We start from the raw sequence: 15,912 nt of genomic DNA on the forward strand, positions 1-15,912 counted from the left end.
GGGATGCCGGTTACCTTTGTAATTTCTAGTTCTTTGTGGGGCTTTTGAAGACCCTTTTTGATTTGTAATGAATATTGTCGGTTTTAATCCGGTTTAAATTTGCTCTTTGAGCCTATCTCATATTCCGCCTTATGATTTGGCGTCTTGCATTTCTTATTTTCTGAATTTACCATAGATGCATTTATCTAGGTATTTGATTTTCTTAATTCGGCGTGTTTACTATCTAAGTTTATAACTTAGGCAATTTTCACGCATTTGAAAATCTGTCCGAGTTGCCCCATCCTGATTGAGTTGCAACTTGGGTTGATTTTACTTTTTTAACCCGTGCTTTTCTGAGTTATGCGTTAAGCTTTATCCGAGTTTTACCCCATATTCATTGGTGATTTTTTCAACTCAGATAAATTTACTAAACCCGTGCATTTTACGAGTATTATATTCTTGACCTGGCCGAGGTCAAAGCATTGTACGGATTTCGATTTCTGTCATTCTCCATGACACATGTTTGTTTTGACTTAACCGTTTTGGTAAGCCTGTATGAATATTGGATCTCGTCTTTACTGACTTAACCATTTGCTATAATTTGAATTTTGTAATTCAACTTTATCTAAGATAAAGACAACACTGTCACCTGTCCCTTTTGGTTCTTAGACCGAAATAAGGGTCATTTTGACCTGATCAGAGTCACTATGACAGATAGTGCTTATACCTCGGATTTCGTATTGATGCATCAAAAATAGACAAGGACAAATCTTTTAAAAAGAAAAATTCTTCATTTATTGATATCAAATTGTTTGCTACATGAATATGCCGGCATATTCGGCTTTAGTCAGATCCCTAATAGAGGAAAAAACTTCATCTAGGAAACTTTAAATAAATTGAAATATTGAAATATTTAGAAGGCGGATTCCAGATTTAGCTGTAATATATTTTCAGCTTATCCGCATTCCAGGTCCGCTTAATTCTTTGCCTTCCACTGTTTCTAGGATATAGGCTCCTTTTCCGAGCTTTTCTCTAACTTGGTATGGTTCTTCCCAGTTTGCAGCTAACTTTCCATCTATGGCATTTTTATTTCCAATATCCACTCTCCTGGGTACCAAATCATCTTTCTCAAAGATTCTTGGCCTCACTTTTTTGTTATATCTGACTGTCATCTGCCACTTGGCCATCATATCCCGGCAGTGAGCTGCAACCCGAGCTTCGTCAGCAAGGTCTAACTCGGCTGTGAGTAGCTTGTTGTTCTGCTGCTCGCCTTGCTCATTACTATTCATCTTCTTCCAAGAAGTTCTCTGATTTCCACCGGGATCATGGCTTCGCAGCCATATGTCAGTCGAAAAGGGATTTTCCCTGTTGCAATTTGGGTACTCGTTCTGTATCCCTAAAAGACGAAGTATAGCTGCTGAACCCAGCTTTCTTCGGCATCAAACATTCATTTTTTGAGACCGTCCACAATTACCTTGTTTGCTGCTTCAACTTGTCCATTCGACTGTGGTTGCTCCACATATGCAAAGCAATGTTTGACTTGCAAGTCTTTCATCAACTGTTGGAACCTTTTATCAGCAAACTGCATTCCATTATCAGTCACCACCTCAGCCGGTATTCCAAACCTGGAGACAATATTCCGTTCAAAAAACCTTTGTACTCTAGCCGAGGTGATGATGGTGACTGGTTCTGCTTCTATCCATTTTGTGAAGTAATCCACAGCTACAATCAATCAATTTAATTGTCCTTCAGCATCTTTGAAGGGTCCAACAGATCCATTCCCCATTTGAAAAAGGGCCATGGAGCCGAGATATATTTCAGTTCTTCAGGTGGTGAAAGAATTAGTTTGGCATGCTTCTGGAAGCTGTCACATCTTTTCACATGTTCTTTAGCGTCTGCCTCCATAGTCGACCAATAATAACCAGCTCGGAGGGCCGTTCTAGCCAAAGCTTTGCCTCCCATGTGATGTCCATTGATTCCTTCATGTATCTCGGACAGAACATATTCTGCTTCTTCCGAGTTTAAGCATTTTAGCATAGGGACATGCAACCTCTTTCTAAACAGCTGATCATTCATAATTGTGTATTGTGCTGCATCTCTGACCAGCTTCTTGGATTCCAGCCGATCCTCTGGCAATATTCCTTTCTCAAGGTATGGCACCATGGGTTGTCTCCAGTCATTTGTCGAGGTGATGATCATCATGCAACTCGGCATAGTTATGCTTTGTTGTACCACGGTTCTGTGATTACCTGGATTTTTGGTACTTGCCAATTTAGACAAGATATCAGCTCGGCAATTTTCCCCTCGAGGAATATGAGTAACTTGCACTTCATCAAAATCGGCCATCATCTCCTGAACCTTGCTTAGGTATTTCATCAGGATAAGACCTTTGGCCTGATATTTTCCTTCTATCTGTGAAGTTGCTAATTGTGAGTCACTGAAGACTTTTACCTTCTTAGCTCCATGTTCTTTAGCCTGCATCAATCTGGCTATCAAAGCTTCATACTCTGCTTGATTGTTCGAAGTTGGGAATCCCAAATTCAAGGAGTGTTCTATTGTCACCCCTTCTGGACTTTCAAGTATGATTTCAGCTCCACTTCCTTTATCGTTGGAGGATCCATCTACGTAGACCTTCCATGCATCCCTAGATTTGCTATATTCTGGGTTCACCGGTGTTAGCTCCATTATAAAGTCAGCCAGAGCTTGTGACTCGATGGCCTTCCGAATTTCATATGTTATGTCATACTCACTGAGCTCAATTGCCCAGTTAGTCATTCGTCCTACAAGGTCTGGCTTGTGTAACACCTGTCGTATAGGTTGATTAGTCAGAACTATAATTTGATGTCCCTGGAAATATAGCCGCAATCTTCTAGCCGTGATCAGCAAAGCAAATGCCACCTTTTCCAGCTTTTGATATCTGACCTCTGCACCTTGCAAGGCTCTGCTGATGAAATAAATCAGCTCTTGGCCTTTATCAGTTTCCTTGATCAGGACAACATTTATTGCCTCTTCCCCCACAGCCAGATACAGGATCAGAGTATCTCCTGGTTCTGGCTTTGAGAGTACTGGTGGGGTTGCTAAACATTTCTTAACTTTTTCAAATGCGGCTTGACATTCTGGATTCCATCCTTCCCTTACTTCCTTTTTTAACAATTTAAAGAAGGGGAGGGCATTTTGAGCAGATTTTGGCAAGAAACGGGTTAATGCAGCTAATCTACCAGTTAACTGCTGAACCTCCTTTTTATTCTGGGGTACCTTCATATCAAGCATTGCTTTGCACTTGTCTGGGTTTGCTTCAATTCCTCTATGGGTTAACATGAAACCCAAAATTTTTCCAGCTGGAACTCCAAACGCACATTTTACCGAGTTTAAACGGATGCGATATTCCCTGAGTTTCTGAAAAGTTTGCTCAAGATCCTGGACATGATTTGTCTTATTAAATGACCTTACGATCATATCATCGATGTATACTTCTATATTTTTGCCCAGCTGATCTTCAAACACCTTATTTGTAACATCCCGTATATATCCGGTAGTGTTATCATTACATCGTATTAAGCTACGCTTAATTAAAAATGAAGAATATTCTTTTTCCTTTCAATTATGACGTCATTATCAATTACCAACTTGATTACTTAGTCAATTTCATAAAATATCGCCTGAATATAAATTGCAATAAAACATCTACTGAAATACCTCAATATATAAATGAAGTGTGTATCTAAATCACGACATTACATCTCGTAATCTGGACAATATCCTGATACATTATTACTACTCCCAAAAGACTCAAGACAAAACAATACTATGTGTCATGGACAATCCCCGTGCTCACCAAATAAACAGCGTAAACAACAAGTCTTAACATAAAACTCCATAAACATGAACTGAAGGTATAAGCATATAAGCAGCATGCAAATCCAGCATCCAACATGCCAGCATAAATAACAGCAAATCTAACTCAGCTCCGGCCTCCTGCCGCCTGAGGTCTCAACATTACCTGATCCTGAAATAAGCATTCCCCAAACGTAGGGTGAGATCTCTAAACAAGAAATCTCAGTAAGACAAGGGGTCCTCAAGGATCTTCCACCCCAAGCTCACTTACATATGCAATATAAGTTCTAAAAGCATTTATATCAGTATAAGTTCCAAAACTATGCAGTGCAACAGATATCTATGGCATGTGCGTTATCACTATTCTACTGGCCAGAGAAATGTAGGAATACGTCTATACCTACATGTAGTACAAGGAACACCGCTTGCACCTCACCCACAGCCTCCTCATATTGTATGTTCTACATACTCAGGCTTACTGTATAGGTGGAACACCTCCATGCATATCAACAAGGCACTAACATATAACAGCTCAACAGCATTTCCAAAACATCAAAAGCATGTAACACAACATGCATAAAACCATATCCCCATGGGATATGGTGGAATCACAACATGGCTAAACCGAGGACACGAAAGCTTACCTTGCAAGCTCACTATCTAATGCCAAGAGTCCTCACAGCTCAAGCCCAACACACAACAGATCACAATCCGATTTAGGACCAGCAAATGTATCAATATACATAACTCAAAAGCATTAACATAAAGACTATGTTCTCCTTTAACGATTTATGTCTTAAGGCTTCCAACAAAGCCACAAGCCCTTAATCACATGATTCTGACTTAGTCCATTAAATACAGAAGTTCCACTTCATCAATCTAAGGTCCACAAACCCCCAATAGCCTATTGTCCTCAGAGCACAGCTACTGTTCTACGAAATCCCAGAATATCTGGATATTCCTCGGGTGCATATCCGGATATGCAATATCCGGATATCTCACTGTCCATATCCGGATATGCAATATCCGGATATACAGATTCCCATATCCGGATATCCAATATCCGGATATCCAAATCCCATATCCAGATATCACATATCCAGATATTTCTCGGGCAGATATCCGGATATTTCACGACAGAATGCAGAAACTGCATTTCGTGAATATATCTTTCCAAGGTTGGGTTTTTACCGATTTTAAACACATAAACATGCATTTCTAGGTGTGTTTGACATTACCCAACGTTAAGTTATCACCTTTTAGCCTTAACATGCATCAAGGTTCCATTTTTAAGCAAGAAAACTCATGATCAAAGGGGGTACAACATACCAAGGCTCAAAACTCAGAACCAAGAGGCCCTTAGAGCTCACCAACAGTCCCTCAACCTCTGACTAGGACAGAACACGAAAATGCTAGCACAAGATGGTTCCTTTCTTCACAAAGGTAGCTTCTTGAAGCTTCACAAACCAATAAGAAGGTGGCTCTCAACCCACACCCCAACTCAGCACACTCCCTGACCAGAAACAGTGACTAAAACCCCAAGCAAAGCACCCTCACACCCTCACAAAGATGATTCCCAAGTGTTTACAAGAAGAAAAGAGAAGGATCAATGCCAAAGGTCCCAACTTGGCTCAAGAGAAGGTGAAGGAGACCAATGGAACAATGCTCAAGCAGCTAGTCAATCTCTCTCACGAAGGAAAATCTGGTATCTAGGGCAATGTGCCCTTAGCAAGTGTATAAATAGTCAACTCACACTTAAACACGCAGTATAAGCTTTAATTGCTACGCTTAGCATTTTAATCCCAAACTTTGGATTCTTAACATACTCAATTTTACAAGAATTGTCATATTTTTATTATATTTTTCTGAGCACATTTCCGGTACACGCTTTTCATAGCCAGTACCAGTTTCTGGCACCAGTTCTCATTATTTGGACTTGAAACTCGTTTTCCAAGTCCTACATAACATTCTAGTAATTATCATGCACTTACTTAATTTTTCTGGGATACTTTTTGGTACGCATTTATACCGACTAGCAGAACCGGTATCTGCACTTTTCTTCCGAAAAGCGACTATCAGCATTCTTAATCACTTATCATAATTATTAGAGCCTCATAATAATTGTTAGGGTCAATTTTGGAATTATTTCCTAATTTTGCATAATTAATTAATTAAAATTCCTTAATTAACGATGCGGGTTCTGACATTCACCCCACCTTTTTAGGATTTTGACATCAAAATCAGAAACATACCTGGTCGAAACTCGGGGTACTGCCAGAGAAGCTCGTCCTCACGCTCCCAAGTACTCTCCTCAGGAGTTCTTCCAGTCCATTGCACCTTGACTATCGGAATTGCTCCTCAGCTGCTTCTCGCCGCGATCGAGAATTCTCTGATCAGTTCGACGGGAGTTTTCAGGTTCTCCCGAACCTCCACATCATCAGGCTACACCACGTGCGACGGATCTGCTACGTACTTTCGAAGCTGAGACACGTGAAACACGTCGTGGATGTTAGCCAAGTTCGGAGGCAAGGCAAGCCGGTAGGCAACAGGTCCTACTCTACCAAGGATCTGGTATGGCCCAATATATCGCGGGCTCAGCTTCCTCACTCCGAGTTCCCGACCAACATCGATGACATGTGATAGTCTCACAAACACGTGCTCACCCTCACTGAACTCCAGCGGACGATACTTGACATCATAGCAGCTCTTCTGGCGATTCTGCGCCTGCTTCAACTTTTCACGGATCATCTGGATCTGCAAGGTGGTATCTTGGACAAAGTCCAAGCCAAAAAGCTCCTTGTCCCCTCAGACCAACAAGTAGGAGTCCGACACCTCCTACCATACAGTTCTTCGTAGGGCGCCATGCCCAGGCTAGCATGAAAGTTGTTGTTGTAAGAAAATTCAACCAACGGAAGGTACCTATCCCATTCCGAGCCCTGCTCCAACGTGCAAGCTCGCAACATGTCCTCCAAGGTCTGGATGGTCCTCTCAGTCTGTCCATCAGTCTGAGGGTGATAGGCGGTACTCAATCTCAACTGCGTACCAAAAGCCTCCTGCAGCGCCTCCCAGAACCGAGATGTGAACTTTGGGTCCCTATCACTGATGATACTCTCGGGCACCCCGTGAAGCCTCACGATCTCGCAAACATAAAGCTTGGCCAACTGCTCTGTAGTGAAGCTCACCTTCACTGGAAGAAAATGGGCAGACTTCGTCAGTCTGTCCACAATGACCCAAATAGAGTCACAACTCGCCTGAGTCTTCGGCAATCCCACCACGAAGTCCATGGAAATACCTTCCCACTTCCACTGTGGTACTTCAAGAGGTTGAAGTTCACCAGATGGTCTCTGATGTTCAATCTTCACCTTCTGGCAAACTAAACACTTGGACACAAAGACAGCAACATCTTTCTTCATGCCCGACCACTAGAAGTTCTTCTTCAGGTCTTGATACATCTTAGTAGCACCAGGGTGGATAGAAAACTGACCCTTATGGCCCTCTGCCATAACCTCTTCGGTCAACGGACCTCGAGGAACCACGATCCTCTGCTGAAACAAAAGAAGTCCATCATCATTCCAAGACACACCGTCTTGGTTCTTCACATAATCCAGACACTCTCTCTGAACTTGTGCCTCTTTGATATTTTCTAACAGCTCGTTCACAATGTCTGCTGCTTCCATCTCAAGAAGTACACCCTCACGCGGAGCGGTCACTGCCAGGTTTCGGAACTTCTTAACCACATCAAAGTTACCAAGTAACAAACTGGATGAGCTACTGGATTTCTGACTCAAAGAATCAGCTACCACATTGGCCTTGCCAGGATGATACCTTAGCTCGAAGTCGTAGTCCTTTATGAACTCCATCCATCTCCTCTGCCTCATGTTCAACTCCTTCTGGTCGAACAGGTACTTCAAACTCTTGTGGTCACTGAACACCACAAACCTCAAACCAAAAAGATAATGCCTCCAAATCTTGAAAGCAAACACAATAGCAGCCAACTCCAAGTCATGAGTAGGGTAGTTCTCCTCATGAGGTTTCAACTGCCTCGAAGCATAGGCAATCACTTTGCCCAACTGCATCAACACACAACCTAGCCCCTTCCCGGAGGCGTCGGTGTAAAGCTCAATCTCAAGCGCAGGATCAGGAAGGACCAACACAGGTGCAGTAGTCAGTCTCTCCTTCAACTCCTGAAAACAGACCTCACACTCGTGAGTCTACACAAATGGAGTCTCTTTCCGAGTAAGGCGAGTCAATGGCAAAACCATGGTGGAGAATCCCTTGATGAACCTCCGATAGAAACCTGCCAAACCTAGAAAGCTCCTCACTTTCGTAACTGTCTTGGGTCTCTCCCAATCCAGTACGGCCTCGATCTTGTTCAGATCCACTGCAACTCCTTCAGCAGAAATAACATGCCCAAGGAACTTCACAGACTTGAGCCAAAATTCACATTTGGAAGGCTTCGCATACAGCTTCTTTTCCTTCAGCACTTGCAGAACAATCCTCAGATGCTCCACATGCTCCTCCTCATCTTGGAGTAAATCAAAATGTCGTCAATGAAGACAATCACAAATTGATCCAGGTACGACTGGAAAATTCGGTTCATGTAATCCATGAACACAGCAGGTGCATTGGTGAGACCGAACGAAATCACCAAGTACTCAAAATGACCGTATCTCGAGCAAAATGCGGTCTTCGAGACATCCTCCGGCTTCACCCGAATCTGATGGTATCCGGACCGGAGATCAATCTTGGAATACACGCAAGCACCCCTGAGCTGATCCAACAGATCATCAATCCGAGGAAGGGGATACTTGTTCTTGATTGTCACCTTGTTCAGCTGCCTGTAGTCGGTGCACAATCGCATTATCCCGTCCTTCTTCTTCACAAAGATGACCGGTGCTCCCCAAGGAGACACACTCGGTCTAATAAAATCTTTCGCTGAAAGATTCTCGATATGCTTCTTCATCTCTGCCAACTCCGGTGGCGACATCCGGTATGGAGCTAAAGAAATCGGCCCCACACCAGGCAACAGGTCTATGGAGAACTCTATCTCCCTCTGTGGCAGAAACTTCGGAATCTCCTCAGGAAACACCTCGAGGAACTCCCTCACCACAGGAATGCCAGTGATATCCTCCTGTGTCCCACTCACCAAACCTCCCAACATGACATATCCAAATGCCCCTGCTCTCAAGGCTCTCCTAGCCTGCAGCAACGAAATGTACGGCGAGGAACTGGCTGTGGAATCACACGGAGACAACACTACACGCTTGGCACAATAGTCAATCATCACACAATTTTTGGACAGCCAATCCATGCCCAGAATAACCTCCAAGTTGGCCATCGGCAATCCTATCAGATCTACCGAGAACTCACGGCCATCCCACTGAAACGCTACATCGCGATGAACAGCGGTAGCATCACATCTTTCTCCGGTGGCGGTGGTCACCCGCAGCGGTGGAGAAAGCATAGACATGGGCAACTCAAGCCCCACAGCAATCGGGGTAGCAACAAAAGAATGCGTAGCCCCAAAGTCAAACAAAACATCAACAACTGATGTACCAATCGTAACAGTACCTCTGACAAGGTTCAAAGCTCGATCCGACTGCTGACGATCTAGAGTATAAACTCTCCCAGAAGATGGTGGCACTGCCGGTGCCGAAGTAGGTGGAAGGGGGACCATCTGAAGTGGCACTGCCTGCACTGCAGTAGCCCTCGCCGTCGCCAACGAACAGTCTCTGGAGAAGTGGCCCTCCTTGCCACACTGAAAGCAAATCAACTGGCCGGTAGAACACGGCCCAAAATGAGTCTTCCCGCATCCCGAACACTTGGGAGCAGGAGGTCTCGCTGTACTCCCTTGAGCAGAAGTCCTCTTGAACTGATTCGGCGCCTACCGAGCTGCCATCTGTTTACCTTTACCCTTGTTCCCAAACTTCCTGTCTCTCCAAGAAGTGGAACTACCAGCTACTACCTTCGTCGCCTCTGCAACCTTGACCTTCTTAGCCTTACTCGAGCTGTAGAAATCTTCAATATCATGACACTACTGAATCAGTGTCCCAAAGTCTGTAGAAGCAGAACCAGCTAGGTAACTAGCAATATCCTCACTAAGTCCCCTGTGGAACTTAGCAGCCAGAAATGTAGGAGTAGGCCTCGCCATCCTGAAGTGTGCAAACTTCACCAATTGGTTGAACTTAGTCAGGTACTCGTCCACAGATAACGAGCCCTGAACCAATCTGTCAAACTCTCCCTGCTGCCTCTCCTGAGCGTCATACGGAAAGTACTGACCCAAGAAGAAATCCTCGAACAAAGGCCACGTCGTCACATGACCCTGTATCTCGTAGACATGAGAAAGGTTTGTCCACCACTCATGGGCATCGCCCTCCAGCATGTAAGTAGCGAACATCAACTTCTGCGGATCTGTGCACTGCATGACCCGAAATATCTTGTCCAACGCCTGAAGCCGACGCGCCGTAGCAATAGGATCAAAGGATCCATCAAAGGTAGGTGGCTTATGCTTACGAAAAGCATTCAGCCGGCGATCGATCTCATCTCGATCCTCAACAAAAACAGGGACGGACTGCATGGCCCCCGTAAGGTGACTGACATCACCCATCTGACTCTGAGAGTCATCCTGCAGACTAGGTGGAGGTGGTGGTGGTGGCGGTGGAGGTGGTGGCAGAGGAACATGGCCAAAAGCCGGACCATTCCTCATCTCCTCCAACATGACTCTAAACATCGTCATGTTCGCCAGACGGTTGGCCTCCAACACGTCCTTAGTGGCCTTCCTGTTCGCCTCTCTGACGGCGTCCAACATGGCCTGGTTTGCCATTCTCATGCCCTCCTGGTCGGCTTGTCGGGTCGCCTGCATATCAGCCAATGCAGCCAGGACAGGATCGGGCTGATCCTCCGAAGTCTCGCGGTTTCTCCCGGGTCTTATCATGACTCTGCATAAGTTACACAAATTATGAGTTGATCAGGTCCACGCAATGTGATCACATATGCATTATCATAATAATTCTCGACGGAGCAAACACACAAAACAGACACAACCAAACATCCTAATCATTGCAATACATACATGCTTTTCCCTTGAACCGTTGCTCTGATACCATAAAATGTAACACCCCGTATATATCCGGTAGTGTTATCATTACATCGTATTAAGCTACGCTTAATTAAAAATGCGAAATATTCTTTTTCCTTTCAATTATGACGTCATTATCAATTACCAACTTGATTACTTAGTCAATTTCATAAAATATCGCCTAAATGTAAATTGCAATAAAACATCTACTGAAATACCTCAATATATAAATAAAGTGTGTATCTAAATCACGACATTACATCTCGTAATCTGGACAATATCCTGATACATTATTACTACTCCCAAAAGACTCAAGACAAAACAATACTATGTGTCATGGACAATCCCCATGCTCACCAAATAAACAGCGTAAACAACAAGTCTTGACATAAAACTCCATAAACATGAACTGAAGCTATAAGCATATAAGCAGCATGCAAATCCAGCATCCAACATGCCAGCATAAATAACAGCAAATCTAACTCACCTCCGGCCTCCTGCCGCCTGAGGTCTCAACATTACCTGATCCTAAAATAAGCATTCCCCAAACGTGGGGTGAGATCTCTAAACAAGAAATCTCAGTAAGACAAGGGGTCCTCAAGGATCTTCCACCCCAAGCTCACTTACATGTGCAATATAAGTTCTAAAAGCATTTATATCAGTATAAGTTCCAAAACTATGCAGTGCAACAGATATCTATGGCATGTGTGTTATCACTATTCTACTGGCCAGAGAAATGTAGGAATACGTCTATACCTACATGTAGTACAAGGAACACCGCTTGCACCTCACCCACAGCCTCCCCATATTGTATGTTCTACATACTCAGGCTTACTGTATAGGTGGAACTCCTCCATGCATATCAACAAGGCACTAACATATAACAGCTCAACAGCATTTCCAAAACATCAAAAGCATGTAACACAACATGCATATAACCATATCCCCATGGGACATGGTGGAACCACAACATGGCTAAACCGAGGACACGAAAGCTTACCTTGCAAGCTCACTATCTAATGCCAAGAGTCCTCACAGCTCAAGCCCAACACACAGCAGATCACAATCTGATTTAGGACCAGCAAATGTATCAACATACATAACTCAAAAGCATTAACATAAAGACTACGTTCTCCTTTAACGATTTATGTCTCAAGGAATCCAACAAAGCCACAAGCCCTTAATCACATGATTCTGACTTAGTCCATTAAATACAGAAGTTCCACTTCATCAATCTAGGGTCCACAAATCCCCAATAGCCTATTGTCCTCACAACACAGCTACTGTTCTACAAAATCCCAGAATATCTGGATATTCCTCGGGTGCATATATGGATATGCAATATCCGGATATCTCACTGTCCATATCCGGATATGCAATATCCGGATATACAGATTCCCATATCCGGATATCCAATATCTGGATATCCAAATCCTATATCCGGATATCACATATCCGGATATTTCTCGGGCAGATATCCGGATATTTCACGACAGAATGCAGAAATTGCATTTCGTGAAGATATCCTTCCAAGGTTGGGTTTTTACCGATTTTAAACACATAAACATGCATTTCTAGGTGTGTTTGACATTACCTAACGTTAAGTTATCACTTTTTAGCCTTAACATGCATCAAGGTTCCATTTTTAAGCAAGAAAACTCATGATCAAAGGGGGTACAACATACCAAGGCTCAAAACTCAGAACCAAGAGGCCCTTGGAGCTCACCAATAGTCCCTCAACCTCTGACTAGGATAGAACACGAAAATGCTAGCACAAGATGGTTCCATTCTTCACAAAGGTAGCTTCTTGAAGCTTCACAAACCAAGAAGAAGGTGCCTCTCAACCCACACCCCAACTCAGCACACTCCTTGACCAGAAACAGTGACTAAAACCCCAAGCAAAGCACCCTCACACCCTCACAAAGATGATTCCCAAGTGTTTACAAGAAGAAAAGAAAAGGATCAATGCCAAAGGTTCCAACTTGGCTCAAGAGAAGGTGAAGGAGACTAATGGAATAGTGCTCAAGCAGCTGGTCAGCCTCTCTCACAAAGAAAAATCTGGTATGTAGGGCAATGTGCCCTTAGCAAGTGTATAAATAACCAACTCACACTTAAACATACAGTCTAAGCTTTAATTTCTACGCTTAGAATTTTAATCCCAAACTTTGGATTCTTAACATACTCAATTTTACAGGAATTGTCATATTTTTATTATATTTTTCTGAGCACCTTTCCGGTACACGCTTTTCATTGCCAGTACCAGTTTCTGGCACCAGTTCTCATTATTTGGACTTGAAACTCTTTTTACAAGTCCTACATAACATTCTAGTAATTATCATGCACTTACTTAATTTTTTCGGGATACTTTTTTGGTACGCATTTATACCGACTAGCAGAACCGGTATCTGCACTTTTCTTCCGAAAAGCGACTATCAACATTCTTAATCACTTATCATAATTATTAGAGTCTCATAATAATTGTTAGGATCAATTATGGAATCATTTCCTAATTTTGCATAATTAATTAATTAAAATTTCTTAATTAACGGTGAGGGTTCTTACATTATTCATCATTCTTTGATAAGTTGCCCATGAGTTTTTGAGCCCAAACGACATCACATTGTAGCAGTAGTTGGCCTTTTCAGCAATGAAGGCAGTTTTTTCTTGATCTCCTGGGTACATTGGAATCTGATTGTAACCAGAATATGCATCCATGAAAGACAACAATTGAAATCCAGCCGAGTTGTCTACCAACTAGTCTATGTTAGGCATAGGGTAGGAGTCTTTTGGGCAGACCTTGTTCAAGTCCGTATAATCAGTACAGACTCTCCATTTCCCGTTTGGTTTTTTCACCATCACCACGTTCGCAAGCCATGTTGTGCACTGTATTTCCCGAATGAATTCAGCATCCAGCAACTCCTTCACGTGTTCCTCCAGGACTTGTTTCCTTTCTGGTCCCAACTTCATTTTCTTTTGAGAAACCGATGTGGATCCGGGGTAAACTGCCAGCTTGTGGCAGTAGAAGGCAGGATCTATGCCTGGGATCTCTGATGACTTCCAAGCAAACACATCCGTGTTGCTTTTGAGGAACCCGACTAGCTGTTGTTTGATCTGAGGATCTATAGTCTTACCAATTCGGGTAAATTGACTGGGTTCTTTCTCCAATGCAAGATCTTCTAATTCTCTATCAGGCTCACGCCTCAGGATTATTTCTTTCTTCATGTCAAGTTCAACCACATTAACGGGCTTCCTTGAATGGTGAGGAATTGTCTCCTTGCCGAGTTTGTCCCCCGGATGAATCCGAGGAGGACTCGAATGTCCACCTTCATTCTCTTTGACTGTATCAAAATAGCACCCTCTGGATTCCTTTTGATCTCCACAAATAGTAATTATTTCATTTTTACTGCTTATCATTTTTATTTTCTGGTGCTTCGTGGAAACCAGCATGTCCCACTGGTGTATGGTTGGTCTTCCCAGAATTATATTATATTCTGATGGGAAATCAACCACTATGAATCTCACCCGTTCTGATTTGAACGCTTCTTTTGTTCCTAAGGTCAACCTGAGGTCTATGTAGCCTTTAGGAGGTGTATACTATCCATTAAAAGCTATCAAGGTTGTTTTGCAAGGTTTGAGGTCCTCCTCATCCAGGTTCATCTTTTTGAAAGCATCCCACAGTATGATGTCCGCACTACTCCCTGCATCCGCGAAAATCTTCTTAACCCGACAATTTACCAAGGTTCCAGCAATGACTAATCCGTCTACGTGTCCCGGCAACACACCTTGCAGACACTCTTTTGTGAAATACAAGAGAGGAGGGTCTGGTTTGCTTGGTCTTTCTTGAATTTAGGATGGTCCCTAATAAAGAGGACCTCTTTCAAATACTTTCTTCTGGCACTTACAGTGTCTCCTCCTCCTCCAAGGGCTTCACTAATTACATTGCAGTCAAATTTTGCTTCCGGGAACTCGTCATGGTTGGAATCATTTTTCTGATTCCTTTCATCCTTGTTTTTCTTTTCAGGAACCGGGCTTTTACTTCTATTTATGTTTCCCGACTTCCTTTTGTTAATTTTGGAACCCTGGGTTTTGATCACATATTGGCGTAATCTTCCATCTCTAACGAATTTCTCCACAGCATCTCGGAGATCCAGCATTGATCAGTGGTGTGACCCGGACCATCATGAAAATTACAGTATTTGGACTTGTCCAAACCTCCTCTGTCGAATAAGGGTCAGGGTCTTTCTACTTTCTTCATCTCCGTCATTGCCACTTCCTTCCAAATTTGAGAGCGTGGTGCATTCAACGGTGTGTACTTATCATATCTTCCAACTCGATCTCGGCTATCCAGGATTCTGGCCCTTGAGTTTTTTTCTTATTGTCAACTCGTTCCTTTCTTTTCGGGGCCGTACTTCTCCTTCTCGGGCTAATTCTTTTACCCTCTTCAGATTGTGCATTTGCAATCTCCATTTGCTCGAGTTCGAGGTACTTCTTTGAACGGGTTCTGAATTCTTCCAACGTCCTCACTGGGTCCTTATAAACCGACTTGGCTAGCTTCGATGCACCATCCAAACCAGCCACAATGAGATGTACGTGGACATTTTCTTGTAAACCCGGCACCTGCAGTGCAGCATCCTTGAATCGATTGAGGTATCTCTGGAGGTTTTCTCCGGGTTGTTGACGTATCTTTCCCAGTGCGAACTCGAATTTAGGATGTTTTTTGCTGGTTGCAAAGTTTAAGAGAAACTTTTGTCCGAATTCCTTAAGGGATCCGATGGAGTTGGCAGGCAAGGTAGAGAACCAAGCCTGCGCAGCCCCAGTCAGAGTTATGAAAAATATCCGAGATATGAGAGGCTCATCTATCCTTCAGATGTACATGTCTGAATCAAAAGCATCGATATGGACCTGTGGGTCTTGACTTCCATCATATTTAGGCAGTCGCACTGAATCAAAGTCTTCTGGAAAGGGTGCATTAAAAACTCCCCAGTGAAAGGGCTATTATTATACTGCTTCCTGCTGTATTT

At 43.2% G+C, this 15,912-nt stretch overlaps 1 protein-coding gene across 1 annotated transcript; it reads right to left on the bottom strand.

The window, feature by feature from the left end:
* Positions 1–929: 929 nt before the first annotated feature.
* Positions 930–15,045, bottom strand: LOC133317342 (uncharacterized). The gene is made up of 6 exons (XM_061519205.1): positions 14,674–15,045; positions 13,688–14,257; positions 13,454–13,579; positions 1,751–3,396; positions 1,454–1,604; positions 930–1,367 (listed from the first exon to the last, which is right to left on the bottom strand). The coding sequence occupies exons 1-6, from the start codon at positions 15,043–15,045 to the stop codon at positions 930–932; spliced, it is 3,303 nt and encodes a 1,100-aa protein (XP_061375189.1).
* Between the last annotated feature and the right edge of the window lie 867 nt (positions 15,046–15,912).

This window comes from Gastrolobium bilobum, unplaced genomic scaffold (assembly GCF_033153095.1).
Source record: "Gastrolobium bilobum isolate Gb01-03AN ecotype WA unplaced genomic scaffold, APGP_CSIRO_Gbil_v1 utg27994, whole genome shotgun sequence".
Lineage (NCBI taxonomy): Eukaryota > Viridiplantae > Streptophyta > Magnoliopsida > Fabales > Fabaceae > Gastrolobium > Gastrolobium bilobum.

Coding starts and splice junctions, on each gene's coding strand:
- LOC133317342 (XM_061519205.1), bottom strand. CDS start 15,045: ATGCTGGATCTCCGAGATGCTGTGGAGAAATTCGTTAGAGATGGAAGA. Junction 3,397..13,453: donor ATCAAAGAATGATGAATAAT/GTAAGAACCCTC, acceptor AATCATGTCCAG/GATCTTGAGCAAACTTTTCA. Junction 1,605..1,750: donor TTCAAATGGGGAATGGATCT/GTTGGACCCTTC, acceptor TATTGTCTCCAG/GTTTGGAATACCGGCTGAGG.